We start from the raw sequence: 24,438 nt of genomic DNA, 5'->3' as shown, positions 1-24,438 counted from the left end.
TTTACTCGGTCAAGCGCACTCGGCCGAGTAACAAACACTCGACCGAGTACTCCAACTAAAATACGGAGTATCACAACTGGTGAGTCTAGGAGTAAGATGGACGACGACAGGTCAGGGGGTCTGGCCGGCGGTATGCACATGGGAGGGGGTGGTGGGGCTTGAACTGTGAGATCATGTAATGGCCGATATGAGGAGGTCGTCAAGACCGGCCGATGATACAAGGGAAGTGACGCTGAGGGTGGTGCTTGGTGGCTGACGGTGGTCGTGTTTGGATGGTGGTATTAAGAATGAGAAATTTGGGAGAAATAATTGAATAGAACAAAGAAGTAACTGAAGAATTTAAATAAAAAAAGATATAATGATCATTTATGTTCACAAAAGAGTAAAATTCATCCCAATGAACACAATCACACAACTCTATAAGGTGTTGGTCAATATAGAAAAATATAATGGGCCGTCATCAATCTAGTCGAAAAAATACTGTACAAGTTAACACGGAGTATATCATTATCCAACTTTCCAAGTTTTAACCATCATATATCGTATTGATATTCCTTCTTTCTAAAACCAGATATTTTTTCCCCAAATTATCGAACCTCACCAAATCATTCACTTCCAAGCCCTAATTTTCCGACGAAAATCTTCGATACCTTACAAACCTCTCCATCAATGGCGGACGATTCACTCGACTCTCATCGCAAACACAACCGCTCTCAATCCGACGACGAAACGCCAGAAAAATCGAAGCGTCATAAGCACCGCCATCATCGCCGTCACCACCGCCGACATCGCCACCATCGTTCGAAGCACGAGGAAGATAAAAAGGATGAAATTGAACTGGATATTAAAGAGGATACTGGAATTGTTGCGAAATCCGGTGATTATGATATGGAGGAAGGTGAAATTGTTGAGGAATTAGGGGTTTTTGCTGCTAATGATGTTGTTGATAATAAGGTTGCATCTGATCTTGAATCTGGTGAATTGGATGATCGAGATATGGTCTGTTCTGATCTAATTACTCTTTTTACTTCGTTTCGATTTCAATTTAGTTTTCTAGGGTTTCAATTATGTCGTACCTTATAAATTTTAGTATTCTTGAACTACTTGTTCAAGCGAGACGAAGTAAATTGATGAATTTGGTGAGTCTTGACGCTTTTGATTTATTTATGTTGTATTTGAGTAATGCTATCGACTTTTCTCCTTTTAAACTTCTCCGACTTTCTCCTCCCATCGGTTAACGTGATAAATTTGTACTCGCTTTGTCCCAATCATTTGTTTAATTCATTATGAGGAGTATTTTAATCAAAGGTTTACAAATGATTGGGACGGAGAGAGTATCATTTTTGGCCGCTTGATGTCAAATATAGGAGGGAAAATATACATGATTTTATCGTCGTGTGGTAGGAGAAGGTTGGGGAGAGGTTAAGAGGAGAAAGTTGATAACATGTCTCTGTTTTATGTATTCAGCTGACCAAATCCGGAATTTTGGTGATATAGCTTTTATAGTGTGTGCATTGGCTAGGGGGCCGTCATAGGGAGCTACAACTTCGTAAAAAAGAGGGTGTGCTTTGCTTTGAATGATTCATGAGTCCAGAGCGACATAACTTTCAGTGCGGTGTTAAGTTGTAAGACTTAGTTCTATGTTAATGTATATGTTTTTCCTTTTTCATTAGGGTGACACAATTATTTGTTTACTTTTCTGTTTCTTTACCGTTCTTTTTTCTGCTGTGTATGTGTTCTTCTTAGGTTTGTTTGATGTCTTTGATGCAGAGAGTTGTTGCTGACGTGGAGAGTTCTCCCATGGATGATGATGGGAAATCTGGTAAGGTTTTGAAGTTGACTGGTGATCGTAGTGGTGATAGTAAGAATCATAGAATTCATGGTAGTCTTAATGAGTCACCAGAGTCTGTGAGCATTGCAAATGGTGGTAGGTCTCATGGGAGAAGCAAGTCTCCGTTGAAAAGTAGTGAAAAACACAAAGATAAACATAGAAGCGAAATTAAGGATCAATTAATGGAAGAGGATGCAGATGAACGTGAACGTAGAAGAATTTCTTATTCTCAGAAGACTAAAGATGATCACCGCTCACCTTCTGATGGTAGACACCATGTGGAAAAGAGGGTGAGAAGCAGGTCAGAGTCTGTTGACCGTGTGAAAGAAAGGGAGCGTTCTCGTAGCATTGTGCATGAGAGGCGTTCTAGATCACGACATCATCATGAAAGAGATGAAGGAATTTATGAAAATGGCAAGGTTTATGACAACCACAATGAGGAAAAGGATGACTACAGGCTGGACCGCGGTGAAAGAGCTAGCGACAAAAGAAGAGAGAGAAGTTCCAGCCGTCATAGATCTAGCATGCATGAAAATGGTGATTATTTGGATAGACGGAGAGACGAGATGACATACAGGGATAAAATGAGGGCGAGGGAGCAGGAACCAGATAGAGCAAAAACTGACAGGGACTTTGAACATGAAAGGGATAGACGGGGTAGAGATCGAGAAAGGGAATCTGACAGGGACAAGAACAAAGCTAAAGATTGGAAGAGTGGTGTGGACTGGGATAGAGAAAGTGAAAGGGATAGAGAACACAGAAGAGAAAAAGATCGTGGTAGAAGCAGGGATAGGGATTATGAAAGGGAAAGGAGGAGAGACGCAAGTACTTCTTCACTTAGGGATAGGAATCCAGAGAGAGCAAGGGATAGGCAAATGGAGGCGGACAGGGCACGGGACAGTTATCGAGGAAGAGATAGACATGATGAGGGATCTGATAGAAATAGGAGGTATCACAAATATGAAGATCAGGCTAATGGGCATGGTGACCGAGATAGACGCCGTGGTTACGATGAACCAGAATATATGAAGGATAGAAACCGGAAATATGAGTCTGAGAAAGATCGAGCTTCCAGAGATGTTTCTGTTAGAGAAAATGAAGATGCAAAAAGGTTTGCATTTTAAATATTTTTTACTTGAGTGAATGGGTTATAAAAAACTGCTTGAAGTGTTCTTTTTGTGTTTATGAATTTGCTGATTGTTATAGTATGGTGGTTGTTGTGATTGTAGGGCTGAAGAGGATGATCAAAAAGGATACGAGGAAAGAGTTGACTTGATACTTGCTGAACAAGAAGAGGATGACGTGGATAGAATTAAGGAAGAGAGCAGAAGGCGGAGAGAAGCAATTCTCCAAAAATATAAGGAAAAACAATTGCAGCAACAACCTCAGGATGCTAAAGGTTTGTTCAGTGTTCTTGATCTTTGCAAGGATTTTTGAAAAAGCTGTGAGTTTTTGTCGTTGGGTAGCTTAATTAAATGAAGGAAAACTTATTATCTAGATGATTTTTGGTCATATTCAATTGTATAGGAAGGTGACTGACTGGTTAATTATCTTCCCCCGGCTCCCACTTTAATTTTGACCCTTTCTTGTCTGCGAGTTGGACTGTACATGTGATATTCTCATATCAACTGTATCGAATGTTGCCAACCTCACGTATTGTCTTTGTTCGTTCGGGCAAGCCAGACGGCATGACACGTGGTGATAGTTTTCATGTTATGAATGAGTAGTTTTCATCTTTTTTTTACTTTTTTCTTCTGAAGGGGTCTAATTTATGCCTTATTTGTAGCTGAATCAGATGAACAGCTGAAAGAACAGCCCTCTCAAAAGCATAGTGAGGTGCCCTTTGGGGTTGACAAATTGTATAACGTCGGCAAATCACCTATCAGAAATGGAACTGTAGCCGTAGAATCAAATACTAGTGCCGCTGGACTTGGTGAAGGTCTTCCAAAGGTATCTACACGTCTTTAAATTATGAACTTGAATTTTGTCTCCACAATTTCAGTTCATATAAGAATCATGATGACCAATAGTGTACCTCAAGGCCGGAAGTTACGTCCTGTTCTGGACTTTTGGTTGATAAGTATTTATTCTGGTGTCAGTGGTGTGTGATTTGGATTCCGTTTTTCTTTTTTAAAATGTCAGAATTCTCAGAAGTATTGAAGTTTTCTCTTTCTTTGTTCACTTCCTGTTTAGATCTAATCGTTTATTTTCTTTCTTCCTTCGTGTATATGCATACTAAAGTCTAAAAGGCTCACTTAACAGCGAAACTGAGTGTTTCTTTTCATTCCTTGGGCCTTGAAGGCCAATGGTTACTGAAGTCACATCTGATACAACTTGTCTAGTTCTGATGAATGTGTAGTCACATAAGCTTTGCACCTGATCATTTGTATGTTCAACTTTCTCAATTTGAGCTTACTTGCTTTGTTGAAATAATGCAGAGTGAACGATCAGATGATATGTTCTGTGATGATATATTTGGAGATTCGCCAGGAGGAATTCGTAAGATGGTATGTTGTTGGATTAATATGCTTTATTATTGTTCACGAGTTCTGTTTTTTTGTTAGTAAAAACGCAGCAGAATCACGGTGGTGAGCGTAAAATTCTTTGACCATTGGATTTTGATTCTTTTGTTACCTCAAAGTTGGAACTAATAAGATGTTTTCCTTCACAATGGGAGTTGTTTTGCAAAGAAACATCAGAAGATTTTTTATTTTTTATACTTCCTCCTAGTCGCTCATTTCTTCCCTCTTTCCATTTTCATGGTAGTCAGATTCTCTTCCTTCTTTCTTCTTTGGAAAGTTGTGTGGTCCAAATTCATTTGCATGTGGGTAGAATGTTTTGTATGGTCCAAAATCATTTCCTTATTTCTTGTGCAAAATGGAAGGGGGAAGAAATGAGCGACTAGGAGGGAGTATTTTTTTTTTCCTGGCTTCTTTTATGGCAAATGGTAACTGTTTATTATTTATGTATTATAAGTTTTGTTTGACTGATCTTTACTTTGTACAGGGTAAAGGGGATGGCCTACCTATTCAACGAAGTGGGTTACATGATAACTGGGATGATCCAGAGGGATATTATAGTAAGTTCTAAACTTTTCCCAATCCTCTTTTTTACATATAATATATTGAACATAATTTTTACTACTTCTACACATTATAGTGTATTGGTAAAAGAGAGAATGATTTTGCTTCTTTCTTGAGTTGTGGTACATTATCATGTGTTGTTTTGTTTTAGCTCGAATATAGATCCTCCATTGGGCATATAATGATCATATGTTATTTCTAGCCCTCTATTCCCGACAGGGCCATTATGCAGAGTATTATTTTTATTGCTTTGGTATATAATGTATGAACTTAAAATGGCTAGCAAAACCTTTTATGGGTCACTTGAGAATGCTGCTTCATCTGACTCCTTACCTCGCTTTGAGCTAAAGCCTCTTTAAAGCATTGGGTGTAGTACTGTAGTAATTATGTAATGGTATTATCTGTAGCCGTCTTCAATAGAAACTTTACAGCTTGGTATAGTTTCCTTAATTAAAGAAAAAAGCTTGAACTGTTATGCGCAGATGCCTCTGCATGTTGCTACCACTGATTGTTTTATCGCTTGTCATCCCAGCAATGTGTACTAGCATCTCCATACTAAATATATGCCTGCTCTTCTGCTGGCAGTGTTTGATTTTTTATTTGTCTCTTTTAGGTTTTCGGTTTGGAGAAGTACTAGATAGCCGCTACGAAGTAACTGCAGCACATGGCAAAGGTGTATTCTCAACTGTGGTGCGTGCGAAAGATCTGAAGGCTGGAAGCGGTGATCCAGAGGAAGTTGCTATCAAAATCATACGTAATAATGAAACAATGTCAGTTGGCCCCATTTGTGCTTTTTTTTCTTTTATGTCACTGTTTCATCATTATGACTGTTATTTCTCTTATACAAATGTGCGGTTCTACTTGATACCTCTGAAATTAATTGCTTGGGTTGATATTTCTACGCAGGTTAAAAGCAGGAACGGAGGAGTTGGTGATCTTGAAGAAGCTAGTTGGTGCGGATCCCGAAGACAAGCGACACTGTGTTCGTTATTTTTCAAATTTCATGTACCGTGATCATCTTTGTATAGTTTTTGAATCTCTTCATATGAATCTACGCGAGGTTCTGAAGAAGTTTGGTCGTAACATTGGCCTTAATCTTTCTGCTGTGAGAACATATGCTAAACAACTATTTATCGCCTTGAAGCATTTGAGGAATTGTGGAGTACTTCACAGCGATATAAAGCCTGATAATATGCTGGTAAGATTAATTCTATTAATTTGATCGAATTTGCCTAACTATTGATTTCCATGTTTCACCTTCTATTCTCAATGTGATATTCAGGTGAATGAAGCCAAGACTGTGCTTAAGTTGTGCGATTTCGGGAATGCAATGTTTGCTGGAAAAAATGAAATAACTCCATACCTTGTGAGCCGTTTTTATCGAGCCCCTGAGATAAGTAAGCGTTTTTGCATTGCATTTTATGTGAATACTGAATTTTGAGTTTACTTTCGACTTTGTTCATCATTCAAATTTTTTGATTAATGATTTGGCATTGGCATTGTTATATTTGCAGTTCTTGGTTTACCTTATGATCATCCCATGGATATTTGGTCAGTTGGTTGTTGCTTGTATGAGATCTACACAGGGAAAGTTCTTTTCCCAGGCGCAACAAACAATGATATGCTTCGTCTTCATATGGAGTTGAAGGGTCCTTTCCCGAAAAAGATGCTTCGGAAGGTATTAACCAACTCATTTTTTTTGTGACCTTTTTTTTTTTGCACTGGACTTTGTAGTTTTTTCTTTCAAGAAACAGGCCTGCTGTCATTAAAAATACTTTCTTTGGGCTCTACTCTTTGTCTTGCTTACAGCCTCTATTTTTTGTAGGGAGCATTTGTTGAGCCTCATTTTGACCAAGATTTTAACTTTCTTGCCACAGAAGAGGATCCTGTGACTAAAAAGGTGAATCTAGTGATTTTAGTCATCTCTGTAGCTTTGAATTACGAAGTTTATTTTATACTGTGTAGAATTATTGCCCATTAACATTGTTTTTTTTCAATTGTCCTTCTCTTGCAGGCTATCAGAAAGCTGATTTTTAACATTAAGCCAAAAGATATTGGCAGTATCATCATGGGCTCTCAGGGTGAAGATCCCAAAATGTTGGCCAACTTCAAAGATTTGCTGGACAAAATTTTTGTTTTAGATCCAGACAAAAGGCTAACAGTCTCACAAGCATTGAGTCACCCTTTTATCACTGGCAAGTGAACACAGATGCTGATTTTCTGACTCCAGAAATGCTGTTACTACCTATTGTAATTTGCAGCCTTTATTTATATCGGATTCTAATCATTGGGCATTTATCTTTCTATCTTTTCTGGAATACTGCGGGCTTGAATGAAACGAAGGCGGCTTCTGGCGTCATTCAGGTTGGTGGGATCAGGAGGCTGGTAATTCCGGGACACTTACCAGCATTTCTCAGTGGAAATTGTTCATTTCTATTGTAAGACAACTTGCCAAAGGCAGTTTATTTCATTGTAATCATTCAGTGTGGCCATGGAAACTTATATTACATTTCTGCTCGTGTTCTGAGTTGAATAAACTTTTCTGTATTTATATCTGGGTCTCTGCCTTATACACACCCTTCACCTTTCTAATGAAATCCTAATTGATCACAAGAGCTATTCTTTGATGGCAGATGAATTATTTTTCCTCTTCATTGAAGAGTTTTTTTTTTTTATGCTCTTTGCCTTATTTAGCTGGAATTACATTGTGCTGATGTATCTGCTGCCAATTTATTTTCACGCACTTCCCTTACAATTATAAGTATATATGTATTTAATTGGTTTTTAACTGTGTCCTAGCATTCCTAATCTTGTTTTTCATTCAGGACATCTCCAGTTCTTTTGGGGAGGCAATCCTCCAATGTATATTTTCGTAGAGGGCACTCTGGAGAAGGTACCTTTGTTGTTTAGACTTTAGAGGATCATTATTTTGGTACCCTTGTTAGTCTAAGTAATGTGGTCATGAAACTTCCTTGCGACGACACCTTCTGTATAGTTAGCATCGAAAATCAGCATACTATTTGAAGTGTTATGTAGGATACATGATCCTACCCTCAATATAGAACGTCTGGTTTCATTCATATATCAACCTTCCATTTGTTTGTTCGTGTTTTTATGGGTTGGTTGTGATGATTCCCCCCCCCCCTCCCCTCTCCTCCCAAACCCTCTGTCCTTACATTTCTGTTTTTCTAATGAATTTTTTATATCTGATCCATGGTTGATTAATCTGGAGGCGTTGTTCCTGGAGACTGTTCGTGCAGCTTTCTCATGAGTACTAGCAGTGAGTTTTTTTACGGGATTATGTTTCCTGTCTATATAGATTAGGTAAATATTTTTGCCAAGTATGGTTGAAAATATTAAACAAGTTGTGTGTTTACTGTCTTTCCATAGGATACTTCCAGCCTTGATGGTACGACTCTTTGTAAATGCTTCCGCATTTTTCACTGAAGAATTTAGTTTGGGTTCTCTGAGATCTGTAAAGGTACTGTCTTGTTTTCATTTTTTTGTTTTTGTTTTCTTTGGACTTGTGGAATGTGATGTGTACGCAGACTTCTTATAGGTGTCGGAAACTTGTATATATCCAAGTTACACTCACCATGAATCTTGTCCTAGAATAGTAATGTGGGTACATGGACACATTAACAATGACTTGTATATTTGAAAGAAAAATCTGAATTATATTTTACTTTTGAAAATGAAACTGGAAATATACTTGAGATGCAAGTCTTAGTTGGCAGAAATCATACAACCTATATGGGAAAAAAAGAATTTAGAATAATGGTGTTGGGAAAAACTTATTTATCAAAGCGAGGTAAGGAATAGAAGTGCTACTTCGCGTGCTATGTTCACAAGAGACACACTAACAAAACTACAAAAGGAAAAAAAAGAAACTATAGTAGACATGCTCTCAAGCTCACACGCCATCCTATCTGGTGTGTATCCTTTGAGAAATTAGCCATGCAAATTGGCGTGACTGGTCAAAACCCATTTTAATAGTTAAGTTGTTCCACATCATTTTATGAGACTTCTAATGTGCATTATTTCAAAAAAAGTGAAAAAAAAATTCTTGTTTATATACAATTCTCTATCTCTACTTTTGTAAGTGAGTTACGGATGTTATCCTATATCCTTGAGTCTTTTGTGTGATACGGGAATTGCCTAAAAGTGAAACTATAGCGATGTTTGTAACATACCAATGTCCATTTGAAAATTTCTTAAGTCTTATGGGAAGACAAAGGCGTAGGACTATCTATTATGTTGTAACATTTTAAATTTTTCGAGAAACTACCTAATATGTTTTAACTTTTGTCAAACACTACCAAATTGAAATTAATGATCAAAGTTTGACATTGTTTTTGCCAACTTAATTATAATTCTGAAAAATAAGTCAAAATGCCAATCGAATTAGTCATAATTTCGTCCAAATTAGCCACAATGTCGGCCAAACTAGTCATAATTGTAGTAGAAAAATTGAAGTAAATGAGTTAGTAGCTAATCAAAACAATTGGTGGTGGTTAAGTATAGTAAAAAGTGTGTGTACATTGCCAGAAATAATGTTTTTGAGTTAGAATTTTGTCTAATTTGTTCGAAAATTTCAATTTGGTAGTGTTTGACAAAAGTTAAAAAATAATAGGCAATTTCTCGCAAAATTAAAAACTTTAGGTAGTATATTTATGAAAACGAGGTAAATATTAGGTAGTGTTTGACCAAAAACTCTATATTGTATAATGATAACTTCTGTTATTATTTCCTTCAAAAAAAAAAAAACTTCTGTTATTTATACCTTAGCAGAACTAACAAACTTCTTCCAGTGTTGAACTTGGCACCGGCATATGTTTGGGTCAAATTTGGTGGTTGACCTATAACTGCCGCATCTTTAACCAAAGACTTGGACTCATGGTATCTCTGTATTTAGTGTATAACATTTTTATTGCTTTTGTGATGTTGTATACTTGTATACGATACTCTAGATTCTTCCAGGTTTATCATATGTTAGGACACGTATAACTTGCGGCCCGTGCCATTCTATCCGTCGTTTTACCGAATCCGTCAGTCTCCAAAGTCCTGTACTGCTTTTGTGTAAGATGTAAACTATGATTTTTTTTGGTTTAGATATTATTTCACCAATTGATTGCAGAAGTCGATAAAATTATATTTACTCTATTCCTTCATACATTAAATTTAACATAGACTGATCTCCCGTCTCATTGAAGGCGGTCACTATCCGTCACAAGCTGAAGACGGATAGTGGCCCTCTCACAAAATGCAAGTGGGAGGGCAAGTGGGGGTATCCATTTCACCCCCACTTGCACTATCCATTTGCATTTTGTGAGAGGGACACTATCCGTCTTCAGCTTGTGACGGATAGTGTCCGTCTTCAATGAGAATTTGTGCCGACTGAAATTCACATATTTCTATGGCAAGTGGGCACTGTTCAGCAGTTGTCTGAGACAACAGAAGGGAATTAGTCGTCTCTTGACAGCATTGTTTCTGGTTTAGATTTTTAAACAACAGTTCCGTGTTCCTTGGGAGTTATCTGTTTCATGTGGAATAAGCTAACAGGTTGTCAGCCTTGTCTTTCTGTGGTTACTCCCAAGTTATATTTATTGCTACCGCGAATCAGTGTCTATCATGTTGTGTGCATTCTTTTTTCGCTTTGAGAGATAAGTTCTCGTCTTTTGACGAAATCGTGGCTATATTCTACGTTTATATGCTGTTAAGTATGCTCAAGACGAGCAGGCCATGTAAAGTTTTTGTTACTGTGGTTTGATATGTGAAGCTTGGTAAGCCTACATCCGAAAGTTTGGTTTGTTTTGCAATGAACATCTGTGAAAGTGAAGTTGAAATTTATGTTGGAATGACAACTCCACTTGAAAGTGATGTTACCAGTGAAAATCACCGCGATTGAGCTTTTTAACAATTAGGGAGGAGTTTGGAATGTAGTTGGTCTAGCACTAGCAGGTAAGATTCAACATTTGTGAAATTTTCTTCGTTATAATGTAGACGGCTTCATTCGAGGGGTTTAATTTTAGACCCCTACCTTGATGTCTCATCGGATTGGTATACAAAAAGCCCGAATGTAACATTGGTGATATTGGCTACTAGCTTACAAGCTACTTTTTTTGTAGATACTTGAAGGATTAGTAAGTAAAATGATTTCTTTGGTTTTTGAATTCCAGACAATTCGATGCTGTTATTTTGTTTGGACTACTAATGGACTTGGTAAATCATGTACATTTCTAGCCGTATGAACAGTTGGTTTCTAATTCATGATGCAAAACTAATTCTGGCTTATTTGGAATTGACTCTACATTGCCACGAACTGGAAACGAGAGTTTTCCTGGGCACTTTGTTACTGTTAGTAATTTTTGGAAGAAGCTGTTTTAGGAGAAAGGTCGGAAGATGTTCGAGGAATGTTTGCCTGACTAAGGTTGTACTGCAGCTTCGCAATCTGTCACTAATTATGTAATGTACTGCTGGCCTAAAAGATTGTGTAATGCAGAATAACTTCATTAGTAGATCGTACTTGTTACAGCACTATCCCAATCTTTTTCAAATACACACAACAGAGCAAATGACTGGAAGACAAATCTTGCTCCAACGGTATTTTTCTTTTTGCGAAAGTGGCCTAAGACTTGTAAAAGTTTAAAAAACCAACATTACCTTACCCACACTCCAGCAAATTGATCTAACATAGCTACCAGTTACCACCCCAGCTTGCACAACCGCTACCTATCATGTTTCCTAACTATTGCCTGTTCCGCCACCAATTGCCCATTGTGTGTAGTCAACCATAAACAACCTGCAGTATACCCTTCTACCTCTAACCATCATTTGACTTTCTACCTCTGGGTCTTCCACCTATACCATTGTGGCCACCATCACTACTATTTAGCGTGCGCACTAGACTTGCCATCATCATAACATACCGCCCGTGTAATGTATGAGTGTATGCAAGGCCATTGGCATTTGGCGCTGGGAATAGAAAAAGAGACGAAGGAATTTGCTGATGATGGTTGAACCACGAGATAAAAAAAACTACCACAAACAAAGGCCGTCAAGCAAGGATTGATGGGTAGCCCAATAAGAGGAACAGAAAAAATGGTTGAATAAAATTCAGAAGGTTAATTGGAAGAAAGGTGATGGATCGCCGGAGATAGGCCTAGGGGAAAGGGTCGACCCAATCTCCGGCGATATGGCAGAGAGGAAAGAGTAACTGTGGTAGGAAAGGTGAGGCGGTGGACCAGTAGAGAACCGCCTTCTGGGGATCTTCTAAAGAGATGGGGAAGAATAATATGAGACAAAATGACGGGTTTGAGTTATGATAACAATATAAGTAACTTTGTTAGCACTAATCTAACTCGTATTTTTTTTTTGGTGTAAACCGGGGTGTCCATTGTCGACAACTGTGTATAATCCCCTCGCCGCGGGTGCTCTCACTAAGAGGAAAACGGCTGGTCAAAGAGTTTGCTTCATTCCTATAGGCAGGGATCGAACCCCTAATCTCATGGTTAAGGGATAAAGTGAACAACCACTACACCAAACGTCCAAACCCATTTGGTTAACCTAACTCGTATTCTAATAGGCATGTATTTCAAACGAGAAAGAAAATAGGGCGACTTAATTGCTAACATAACGTAATTATAACCATTTTTTCCGGTACGTTAAAAGTTAAACTCTCATGTCTCCCTCTCTCATTCTAAGCATTGTTCATAGCTCGTTTATTACGGATTAGACAAGCCGGGTTCAAGTTAAGAAGTATGGATGGACAATTGTGGTGTTGATTTACTACAATTGTCCATCGACACTTCTTAACTCGAAAAGATAATTAATGGTTGATTTAGTACCACGTAGTGCAATTTGTAGACGAATTTGAAACCCACAATCTTACGACCACAATCCTAACAAACTCAGGAACACACAGAGTCTCACACAGCACATTACCCAGAATTTCCTCAATTTGAAGAACACAACAATGGCGGCAATTACTCCATTTCAAACCCTAGCTCTTCAATCTAATCACGTGCCGCAACAATGGCGGCAATCATCTCTTCCTCCGTTATCTTCTCCTATCAACCGCCATTACCATTCTTCCTGCAATTCGCTCACAGTTCGCCGCCAACGAACTCTCCTCACTACCAATGCCACTCGAACTCCTTCGTCGAATAATCCGAACCGTAATCCTCAACAATTTAATGATGAGAACGAAGGCGAATTTGATCTTGTTAAAAAAGTGGCGCAAATTGCGTTGTGGAGTATGGAAGGCGTATATATTTTCTGGCTTTTCCTCCTTCCTTACGCTCCGGTTCGCTACTTATCTCTCCTTATAATTAGTAGCGGAGCCAGTATTTGTTTACCTTTAATTAAAATACGTATCACTTAAAATAAAAATGCTAAACAATTGACTGAGACGAAGAGATTATGTGCCAATATATACAACTGGCGAAATTTATTTCAGTTTCCAATGTAGTTGAATATAAATGGACAACAGTTTGTGATTGGTTTCGAGTTTCGAGTAGTGTTTATGATGATTTATTGGTACAAATGACAGGGTGATCCTGTGTGGGCTATCAGTTCGGAAACTATCAACTCTCTACTGGGACTTTCCCTGAATTTCTTCTTTGTTTTGCCGTTGATGAATGCTGGTATGCAGCTTTCTTCTCAAGCCGCTTTTGTTTGTCTGTCTGTTTTCGATAATACGACTGTTTCATTGGTGGGATTTTGAAGTAGCAAATGGTGGGGTGTTTGATGGGTTGAGCTGGCTTTTGCTAGTGCTACAACAACAACATTACCCCAGTGCCTCAATGGCTCCCGCAAATTGCGGGGTAGTGGGGTCGGATGTACGCAGCCTTACCCTTGTGCTAGCAACACAAAGAGGCTGTTTCCGAATGACCCAAGATGAAAATTGCGTCGAGAACTGCATTGAAGGACCGCTACTTCACAAAAGAAAGAAGTGCAGCCACTTTAGTGAGCCATTTTGATTTATTCCATTATAATCCATAACCAAAGAGTAATGAGTCTTTGGCTCCATTGAAAATATGGAAAATGGCTTTTGCTAGTGCTAATTGGAATATATTGCTTCTCATTTCCTGGTAAAGCTGTGTGATCCTCTTACTTGTTGTGGGTAAGGGTAGTGACTGGTGATGTGTTGAGCTGGCTTTTGGTAGTGCTCGCTAATGGCTCGTGCTTTAGTGGAATTTGAAAAAAATGAACATCAGTTTGAGTTTGAATGTTAATTGTGAGCTGGAGATATTTTAAGCTTACCTATAACTCATTATGTTTGACAAAATGACTTCCTTATTTGGCCTTCCTCAGCTTTTGTGCATCTTTACCCTGTACTTTGAGCTGTTCGTGTTTAGACGTTGATCTATGTTATCTAAACTGAATCAGAAAAATATGACACGTGTTTGTCAATAGTCCCCATGTGTCTGTCTCAGCTATTATGATAGTATTTTTCTTCTTGGTCCAAAATCACCTGTCTAAGTATCGAGTGTGAGAGACTGAAAGGGTTATACGTGGTGATGTCAAGAGTCGGAACTAACCTAGGTATTGCTTTATCATGGAGACATCTTCGACTAACTTAATTATTTAAAACACACTAGCACTGAACACATTTTGTCATTCTGACAGAGTAGTTGGTATCCATGTACTAGAAGCTCCAGTTCTTCATCCAGTAAGTAGTGTAACTGAAGTTTTTCTTTCAGTTATCTGTTCTGCTAACTGCTTGAGCTGACGTTATGAAATTTATACGTCTATAGATGTCTGAAGGTCTTTTCAACTTCGTTATTGGATGGACCCTCATGTTTGCGCCTCTGCTGTTCACTGATCTGAAGAATGACAGATACAAGGGCTCTCTGGATGTCTTGTGGGGCTTTCAAATGTTTCTTACGAACAGTAAGTTCCTCTGGTTATTTAGAGTATGCGGTATGAAACTATGTATTGAAACTTGGTAGATGGCTAGAAGAGAGAGAGAGAGAGAGAGATGATAATTGAGAAAGAGACGAGAAAGGGAGAGAAATTACTTGGTAGTCCAATATACGAAGTTTGGAGTTTTAATACCAGTTGCGGGTAATTATTGTGAGAATGAAAAGAGATGAGTACAAAGTGTAGAGAGTGAGTAGGACAGTGGCACTGTGGAAGACTGGGAGTATTATATATAATTATATCGGATCTAGGTATACAATAAAGATGACAAGTGTTCTGAAATCACTTTCATCCCGCTCAATAGAAAGGTGTATATCATACAAATAAGTTGGAGCAACTTCTCAATTGGAAGGTGGTTGTCTCCATGGAAGACGGATTTATGGCCAAGTTATAGTCATTATTTGACATCACAATTTTCTTTTGCTAATATTTATTCATGTTGACCGCCTTTGGTAGTTTGGTGACCAGTTTGTTACATTGGTTGTGCTTCCTTGCCTAGCCATTTACCGAATCAATGGGGCTAGTTTTCTCCCACAGATAATCTAGTAGTGTAGTAATATACGAACTTAATGTACAATTATATTGCCTTCTTATTGTTTGTTCCATCACTTTGCATGATGCTTTCTACCGAAAGACGATTCAAGAGTCTCAAAAACTTCCATGAGACGGTTGTACATGTGAGAACTCATTAACTCTTATGATTAAGTGAGAAATACTTAAGGTTTTGGGTTGATCTCAGATGTGAGGCCGTAGCATACAAGACTCGTGCTAAGTTAACTCTAATATGCTTCGTTTGCTGCATTCTTGATACTGTACATGGCAATCAGACATAACAAATCTCTGATGCTCTTTTTTGCAGCATTCTTGATACCCTACATGGCAATCAGACTTAACAAATCTAATGGGAATGACTATCCGAGAAAGCTTTCTCAACTTGGGACTGTGATGACCCGAGGTGCGTATATAGTTGGTTTGACTGGTGGCCTCGTGTGTCTTATATCGATATTATGGGGATTATACGGAAGAGGGGAAGGTGATTTCGCGAGTGTAAGTCAGAGATGGGAGTTCTTGTTGAGTTATCTTGGATCTGAGAGATTGGCTTATGCTTTTATCTGGGATATTGTTCTTTACACCATCTTCCAACCCTGGCTAATCGGTGATAATTTAGTAAATGTCGAGGAAAGTAAAGTCCCTGCTGTGAACTACCTTAGGTTCGTACCAGTTTTTGGCTCGGTTGCTTATCTTATTTTTCTTAAAAGAGATGAAGAGTTGTACACGGTGGATGAACAAGCCTAATTGATCAACAATAAGATAGTTTTCGATTCCAATTGTTCGAGTTTTATCTTGAAAGGGTTTGGTGCAACCTTTAGTTAGTACCTGGTTTCCGATATCTGTATGTATCTGAGGGTGATTTCCGTTTCCAAGGAGCTAAGCTTGCTATTCATTAAGATAGTAATATACTAGCATGGGTGTAAGAAAGCAAGCTGAGGGTTTTCATTAATTGTTTGCTCTTCTTGTAGAATGAAGTTTCATCCATCGACGCAATTTACCGAAACAATAATAAGTACAACTATATAGGTATGGAATCCATACCTAATGTAGAGGATGGCATTGTCAATTATCTGTTATAGTATATATAGAACTGTATGATTTTCATCTAATTATGCCTCATATCAGGACGATGTTCCGAGTGTCAAGATTTGAATTATGGTGAGTTCAGTATCTGTACCCGTTAGTCCTCGAGTCCAAGTAAGTTAGGCTCTCTAGGTTAGTTCACTATCTGCACCCGTTAGTCCTCGAGTCCAAGTAAGTTAGGCTCTCTAGGTTAGTTCAGCAAGTCTCCTTTATGACGAGGCATAACCACACAAGTTCGAGCCGCTCGCGAGATTTTTGAGTCGAGCCAGCCTTTGCTCGACTTTATTCGTTAAGCTCTCGAGCCGAGCTTTGACTGAGCCGAACTCAAGTAGGCGAGCTATCTCGTCTCATTAACACCCCTTAGACATAGCTCGTTTACTACGGATTAGACAAGCCGGGTTCAAGTTAAGAAGTGTCCATGGACAACTGTCATGTTGATCTACTACAATGGTCCATCAACACTTGAAAAGATAACTAATGGTTGATATAGTACCACGTAGTTTACAATGAAAGCCACAATCTTACGACCACAATCCTAACAAACACAGGAACACATATGACATAACACATTACCCAGAAATTCCCGAAGTTGAAGAATTACACAACAATGGCGGCAATTACTCCATTTCAAACCCTAGCTCTTCCATCTAATCATGTGCCGCAACAATGGCGGCAATCATCTCTTCCTCTGTCATCATTCTCTATCAACCGCCATTGCCATTCTTCCTGCAATTCGCTCACAGTTCGCCGCCAACGAACTCGCCTTACCAATGCCACTCGAACTCCCTCGTCGAATAATCCGAACCGTAATCCTCAACAATTTAATGAAGAAAATGAAGATGAATTTGATCTTGTTAAAAAAGTGCCGCAAATTGCGTTGTGGAGTTTGGAAGGCGTATATATCATCTGGCTTTTCCTCCTTCCTTACGCTCCGGTTCGCTACTTATCTCTTCTTACAATTTCTAGCGGAGCCAGTATTTGTTTACCTTTAATTAAAATACGTATCACTTATAATAAAAATGCTAAACAATTAACTGAGACGAAGAGATTATGTGCCAATATATACAACTGCCGAAATTTAGTTCAGTTTCCAATGTAGTTGAATCTAAATGGACAACAGTTTGTGATTGGTTTCGAGTTTCGAGTAGTGTAACTATTTATGACAAATTGTTGATACATATAACAGGGTGATCCTGTGTGGGCTATCAGTTCGGAAACTATCAACTCTCTACTGGGACTTTCCCTGAATTTCTTCTTTGTTTTACCGTTGATGAATGCTGGTATGCAGCTTTCTTCTCAAGCCGCTTTTGTTTGTTTGTTTGTTTGTTTGTCTGTTTTCGATAATTTGACTGTTTCACCGGTGTAGCTCATTTGAACTTGCTGCTAGATTGATAGAAATGACCCTGACCTATGTTATGTGATCCTCTTAGTTGTCGTGGGTAGGGGTGATGATGTGGGGAGCCGGTTTCTGCTAGTGCTCGCTATGTTCGGACATGAGCCAGGCTTGAGATCTAGCTAGTTGAATTTGAAAAATGGACATTGATTTGAGTTTGAATGTTAATTGTTGAGCTTGAGACTTTTTAAGCTTACCAAAAACTCAATGTTCGACAAATATGACTTCTTTAATTTCTTTTTCCGAGCTTGGCCTTGCTCAGCTTTTCTGCATCTTTACCCTGTTGGCCTTGACATGTGTTTAGACGTTGATCTATGTTGTGTAAACTCAAATCAAAAAAATTCGACACGTGTGTTTGTCAATTGTTCAAGTGTCTCAGCTATTATGATACGGGGTAGTATTTTTCTTCTTGGTCCAAAATCACCTGTCCAAGTATCATGGCCATGTTGGAGTATCGAGTGTGACAGTCTGACAGGGATACATGTGGTGATATGGAGAGTCGGAAGTAACCTAGCTATTGATTTATCACAGAGACATCTTCGACTAACTTAATTATGCAAAACACTAGCACTGAACACCTTTTGTCATTCTGACAGAGTAGTTGGTATCCATGTACTAGAAGCTCCAGTTCTTCACCCAGTAAGTTGTGTGACTGACGTTTTTCATTCAGTTATCTGTTATGCTAACTGATTGAGCTGATGTTATGAAATTTATACGTCTATAGATGTTTGAAGGTCTTTTCAACTTTGTTATGGGATGGACCCTCATGTTTGCGCCTCTGCTGTTCACTGATCTGAAGAATGACAGATACAAGGGCTCTCTGGATGTCTTGTGGGGCATTCAATTGTTTCTTACGAACAGTAAGTTCCTCTGATTATTTAGAGTATGCGGTATGAAACTATGTTTTGAAACTTGGTAGAAGACTAGAAGAGAGAGATGATAATTGAGAAAGAGACGAGATAGGGAGAGAAATTACTTGGTACTCCAATCTACAAAGTTTGGAGTTTTAATACCAGCTGCAGGTAAATATTGTGAGAATGAAAAGAGATGAGTACAAAGTGTCTAAGAGTGTGGGAGACTGGGAGTATTATATTGTACTCCCTCTGTCCCGGTCATTTGTTGTCCTTTTCCATTTTTGGGTGTCTTAGTCATTTGTTGTCCTTTCTATTTTAAGAATGAACTTGATGAGTAATTTGATCATTCACACTCAATTTGTTCCACTTGTCATTTAGCTATTGGCCCTCTCCTCTTTCCTTGGTCTTTGTGCCAAAACCAAAGGACAACAAATGACTGGGACGGAGGGAGTATCTAGGTGTACGATAAAGATGACGAGTGTTCCGGAATCACTTTCTTCTTAGTCAATAGAAAGGTGCATATCATACAAATAAGTTGGGAGCAACTTCTCAATTGGAAGGTGGTTGTCTCCATGGAAGATGGATTCATGGCTTGGTTAATAGTCATTATTTGACATCACAATTTTTTTTACTAAGATTTACTCCCTTCGTCCCGGTCAATTGTTTAGCTATTCCATTTGGGATGTCTCAGTCAATTGTTTACCTTTTATTTACCTTTTTATTTTAGGAATGTCTTTGATGGGTAACTTTATCCTCTACACTCAATTTGGTCCACTCCTCTTTTCTTGGTCTTTGTGCCAAAACCAAGGATAAACAAATGACCGGAACGTAGAGAGTATTCATGTTGACCACCTTTGGTGACCAGTTTGTTACCATGGTTGTGCTTCCTTGCCTAGCCATTTCCCGAATCAATGGGGCTAGTTTTTCCCCACAAATATCTAGTGATGTAGTAATAAATAACTTAATTGTCTTAATGTATACATTACTTAAATGTACATTTATATTGTCTTCTTATTGCTTGGTTCGTCACTTTGGATGATGCTTTCTTACCAAAGATGATTGAAGTCTCTCATAAACTTGTATGAGACGGTTTTACATGTGAGAAGTTGAGAACTCATTAACTCTTATGATTAAGTGAGAAATACTTAAAAAGTTTTGGGTTGATCTCAGATGTGAGGCCATTGCATACTATACTCGTGCTAAGGGAGAGTAACTCTCTAATATGCTCGGTTTGCTGCATTATAGATACCCTAGTAACCCTACAATCCTACATACATGGCAATCAGACATAAGAAATCTCTAATATGCTCCTTTTGCAGCGTTCTTGATACCCTACATGGCAATCAGACTTAACAAATCTAATGGGAATGACTATCCGAGAAAGCTTTCTCAACTTGGGACTGTGATGACCCGAGGTGCGTATATAGTTGGTTTGACTGGTGGCCTCGTGTGTCTTATATCGATATTATGGGGATTATACGGAAGAGGGGAAGGTGATTTCGGGAGTGTAAGTCAGAGATGGGAGTTCTTGTTGAGTTATATTGGATCTGAGAGATCGGCTTATGCTTTTATCTGGGATATTGTTCTTTACACCATCTTCCAACCCTGGCTAATCGGTGATAATTTAGTAAATGTCGAGGAAAGTAAAGTCCCTGCTGTGAACAACCTTAGGTTCGTACCAGTTATTGGCTTGGTTGCTTATCTTATTTTTCTTAAAAGAGATGAAGAGTTGTACACGGTGGATGAACAAGCCTAATTGATCAACAATAAGATAGTTTTCTGTTCCAATTGTTGAGTTTTATCTTGAAAGGGTTTGGTGCAACCTTTAGTTATTACCTGGTTTCCGATATCTGTATGTATCAGAGGATGATTTCCGTTTCCAAGGAGCCAAGCTTGCTATACTAGCATGGTTGTAAGAAAGCAAGCTGAGGGTTCATTAAATGTTTGCTCTTCTTGTAGAATGAAATTTCATCCATCAACGCAACTTACCGAAACAATAATAAGTACAACTATATAGGTATGGAATCCATACCTAATGTAGAGGATGGCATTGTCAATTATCTGTAATAAGTAGTATGGTATATAGAACTGTATGATTTTCGACTAATTATGCCTCATATCAGGACGAAGTCCCGAGTGTCAAGATTTGAATTATGGTGAGTTCAGTATATGTGTACCTGTTAGTCCTCGAGTCCAAGTAAGTTAAGGCTCTCTAGCTGACTGTCCTTGTCGCCTTGAAGACTATGTTACTCCACGACTTGAGCGTAAATGTCAGACACGACACTGATACAGTTACTTTACACGAAGTTTTCAATTTTTGATCCAAAATGAAGTGTTGTGTTCGTATCGTGAACACTCCAAGTGTCGGACATGGGAACGTGATCCAAGTGATGTCGGAAGTGACGTAGCTTGAATATCGGTTGAAAATAAGAAACACACTTGTGCATTAACTACAAAATGAAAGCCAAGGGGGATTTTGGACTCTTGATTGGCAATAATGTCAAATGTGGGAGTTGTAGTAGAGAGACACGAGAAATCTGTCTGATATGGTTGTAGACTTGTAGTAGTAATAACTTGTAATGTAAGAGATGTGGCTATATACACTTCTGGCCTTTCATTTGCACCACTTGGTAGGTAAAGACCAAGCACGTCTCATCTTTATTATGGAAGACTGACTTTTAACGAGAAGCCATACTTTCCGTAGGTTTCATTTCAGACGGTCATTTTCGTCTAAAGCCTTCAAACGGGTCACATGTGATCATTTTATGGTCAGACCGTTTTTAAATGGTCACATATCGGCCGTCTGAAGGCTTCAGATAAAAATGACCATCTGAAATGAGATGAGATTTGTGTACTTTTTATTGTCTTAATCATAAATTGATTAAGTAGTTAGATAAGATAAAAGGCAATAAGGTATAATGCCTTGAGAATGATAAGATAAAAGGTAAAAGGAAATGAAAATACTAAGATTATATAATTTCTCTGTTAGTCTTGCTGAAGACGGGTTGGAGCGAGTGACGGGTAATGTCACTCACAAAACGGATAGGGGGGACAAGGTGGGGGTACCCCATGTGCTTCCTTATCTCCTCTATTTGGGTCATTTGTGAGAGGAAATGATATCCGTCACTCCAAAGTGACGGATACGTGCCGTCTTCAATGAGATTTTGTAATAATGCCTTGTTAAGAGTAGCTGTGGTGTTGTCTAACTTTCAAGGGACATGATGTTTAGTTCTTTACTACTCGTACCAAAATAAACAAAAGAAGATAGATCAAACTACTTCCTCCATTCAACTCCACTCTACCTATTTCTATTTTCTACACTATTCACAAATGCACATTCAATCTCGATTTTCTCTCAATACATAAATGAAAATATATTCATGTGAGATCTTGTTTGATTCGTCTTTACGAGTACATTAAAAATATCTAATTTTTATAATTTTTGTAAATACGTAGCTAACGATATTTAGCGCGTAAAACACGCGTTGACGAACGTGAAAAAGCAAAGTGGTAGAGTGGAGTTGAATGGAGGAAGTATTTGATATCCTCTTTAAAAACTCACATGCATCCAAATTCACGTGTTCATGTAATAATTTTGTGTTTTCCCATAGTACGTCACTTACAAGGTCCGTCAATTATTAAAACGTTTGATAGTAACTTCACATTAAAAGTGTAGAACATGTTTTTTTTGACCTTTTACAACAAAAAAATTGAAACAAACAATTCATTGAAATAGAACTATTTACATGAATTATTGTGTATCCTAGTTGTACACATACGAAAAGAATCGTTGATGTTTATTAAAAAAGATTTTTAATTCATTATGAAATAAATATTTTGAGATCAAACCAGTATGTGTTTTTATTTCTGTATATACATCTACAAGTTCAATAAATACGTACATTGTCGCTTTAACTAGTAACACGAGGGTGACTATAAACTCTTTGTCTAAATATAGATAGTGGTTAACTATTAATTTAAAAAAATATATAATTAAAAGTTAATTGTAAATTATGAGGTATATCGTAAAATTCAAATCATGTGATTTGTTATGAAAGAAATTCAATAGCGTGTATACTTAATACACATGATCATATTAATTATCATTACTCTTCATTCAGAGCATTTGGATCAATTATTTGACACTAATGATCAATGCTAATTGAGTAACAAACGAGATTTGCCATTATTGATTTATTGTCCTCCATAAGAAACTAGGGTAGTTCATTTTTATGACTTTATATAAGGAAAAACAATAAATGTATGAGTGATTTAGTTATTATCGTATTTATGAAGCCTATTTGAACCATTACTCATTAGAGAATACTTGTAATCAATAACAAAAATAAATTTATTGAGAGGTTATTTTACAATTTTAAGAAAAAGTGGTACTACGGTCAATACAAAAGGTATAAATCTTGATTAAAAATAAAATAGGTACTTTTATTATGTAAATAGGTACGAAATTACTATGTCACGATCAACAACAAAAGGGTCACGAAATATAAATACAAGGGTATGAAAACTTGGTCTCTCAATAACTTATTGAAAGACCGTCTCTCCCAAGTTTTAGTGCAAAAATCAATTATTGTTATCAATTACTCCCTAATAGATTACCACATCTTTTTAAACAGTTTAAATAGGACAAGTGAGCCAAAGGTAGAATGATTAAGATTACCGTTAGTCTTTCTTAAGACGGACATATCTATCTTAAAATAAAAACGACTCAAATAAGAACCACTTGGATAAATAAGATTTTTTGATAATCCCTCGGCATTCTGCTTTTGTCTTTTTTATCTATTTGCTCGTTTTAAACTTAAGACATGTATACCTCGTCTTAAACACCAATTTTTACAAGGACGATCTTGTTTTTTTGGACTGAAGCTAACTGAATTATTGAATTGATCGGAACTGAATGGACCTGAACTAAATTAAATTGAACTTATCTAAACGGAACAAGTAATACAAAATTAAACTAGACTTGAATGAACTGAACATATATGAACTAAACTAATCTAAACTGAATCGACCTAAACTGAACTTATAAAAACTACGAAAAATGCACGCGGTGCCCTTGAAGTTTGCCTTTTTGCCCAAAATACCCAATTTTTTAATCCGAAAATTTTAAAGAGACCATAACTCGTGGTTACGAGCTCAGAAAGTGACGATTTTTTTTTTCAAATTGATCATCTTTCCGAGAACTACGACTTGAAAAAAAAAATTGTCGCGTTTGGAATTCGTGACCAAGAGATATGGTCACTCAAAGTTTGTTCGGTCAAAAAAAATTTGACATACAATAAATCCTAGCCGCGGAATCCAAATACGATAATTTTTTTTTTCAAATAGTTCTCCAAAAAATGATCGATTTGAAAAAAAAAAATTATCACTTTCTGAATTCGTAGGCACGAGTTATGGCCTTTTAAGTTTTTTCGGATAAAAAAATTGGATATTTCGGGCAAAATGTCAAACCTCAAAGACACGTGCATTTTCCGTAAAAACTAAAATCAAACCCATCCCGTCTGTGGAGGATTTAGGAGGTGTTTGGTTGACTTGTAAAAGGTATGAGGTATTGGTTTAGAATGATCTAAACCCATACTATGTGTTTGGTTTGCAAATGTAAGGGTTTCATACCCATACCTCAAACCCATGAGGTATTGGTTTCTCATACCCAAGAAGGGAGTGGGTATGAGATTGATACCCACGGGAATGAAATTAAAA

The 24,438-nt window shown here is 37.7% G+C and overlaps 3 protein-coding genes across 8 annotated transcripts; all 3 read left to right on the top strand.

The window, feature by feature from the left end:
* Positions 1 to 513: 513 nt before the first annotated feature.
* LOC141643945 (uncharacterized) lies at positions 514 to 8,804 on the top strand. 6 transcript variants are annotated; one of them, XR_012543806.1, is made up of 14 exons: positions 514 to 999; positions 1,771 to 2,942; positions 3,061 to 3,230; positions 3,627 to 3,781; positions 4,270 to 4,338; positions 4,838 to 4,910; positions 5,528 to 5,684; positions 5,821 to 6,112; positions 6,197 to 6,311; positions 6,429 to 6,592; positions 6,740 to 6,814; positions 6,929 to 7,352; positions 7,740 to 8,194; positions 8,305 to 8,804. XR_012543806.1 is itself a non-coding variant. In XM_074453350.1 (12 exons), the coding sequence occupies exons 1-12, from the start codon at positions 670 to 672 to the stop codon at positions 7,115 to 7,117; spliced, it is 2,961 nt and encodes a 986-aa protein (XP_074309451.1). In that variant the 5' UTR covers positions 514 to 669; the 3' UTR covers positions 7,118 to 7,527. The 6 variants fall into 6 exon arrangements, 3 of the variants coding, with proteins under 3 accessions (XP_074309451.1, XP_074309450.1, XP_074309452.1); XR_012543805.1 differs by having other exon boundaries at positions 3,618 to 3,781; XR_012543807.1 differs by lacking the exon at positions 514 to 999 and adding an exon at positions 1,519 to 1,625 and having other exon boundaries at positions 3,618 to 3,781.
* Positions 8,805 to 12,794: 3,990 nt separating this feature from the next.
* On the top strand, positions 12,795 to 16,518 carry LOC141643943 (uncharacterized). Its single transcript, XM_074453347.1, has 5 exons — positions 12,795 to 13,219; positions 13,466 to 13,559; positions 14,550 to 14,587; positions 14,673 to 14,808; positions 15,698 to 16,518. Exons 1-5 carry the CDS (start codon positions 12,890 to 12,892, stop codon positions 16,132 to 16,134), a joined length of 1,035 nt encoding a protein of 344 aa, XP_074309448.1. The 5' UTR covers positions 12,795 to 12,889; the 3' UTR covers positions 16,135 to 16,518.
* A 447-nt stretch (positions 16,519 to 16,965) lies between these two features.
* Positions 16,966 to 20,863, top strand: LOC141643944 (uncharacterized). The gene is made up of 5 exons (XM_074453348.1): positions 16,966 to 17,407; positions 17,660 to 17,753; positions 18,468 to 18,505; positions 18,591 to 18,726; positions 20,040 to 20,863. Exons 1-5 carry the CDS (start codon positions 17,081 to 17,083, stop codon positions 20,474 to 20,476), a joined length of 1,032 nt encoding a protein of 343 aa, XP_074309449.1. The 5' UTR covers positions 16,966 to 17,080; the 3' UTR covers positions 20,477 to 20,863.
* The last annotated feature ends 3,575 nt before the right edge of the window (positions 20,864 to 24,438 follow it).

This window comes from Silene latifolia, chromosome 2, assembly GCF_048544455.1.
Source record: "Silene latifolia isolate original U9 population chromosome 2, ASM4854445v1, whole genome shotgun sequence".
Classification (NCBI taxonomy): Eukaryota; Viridiplantae; Streptophyta; class Magnoliopsida; order Caryophyllales; family Caryophyllaceae; genus Silene; species Silene latifolia.
The sequence above is the reverse complement of the archived record's forward strand: the minus strand, read 5'-3'. Positions and strand labels throughout refer to the sequence as shown.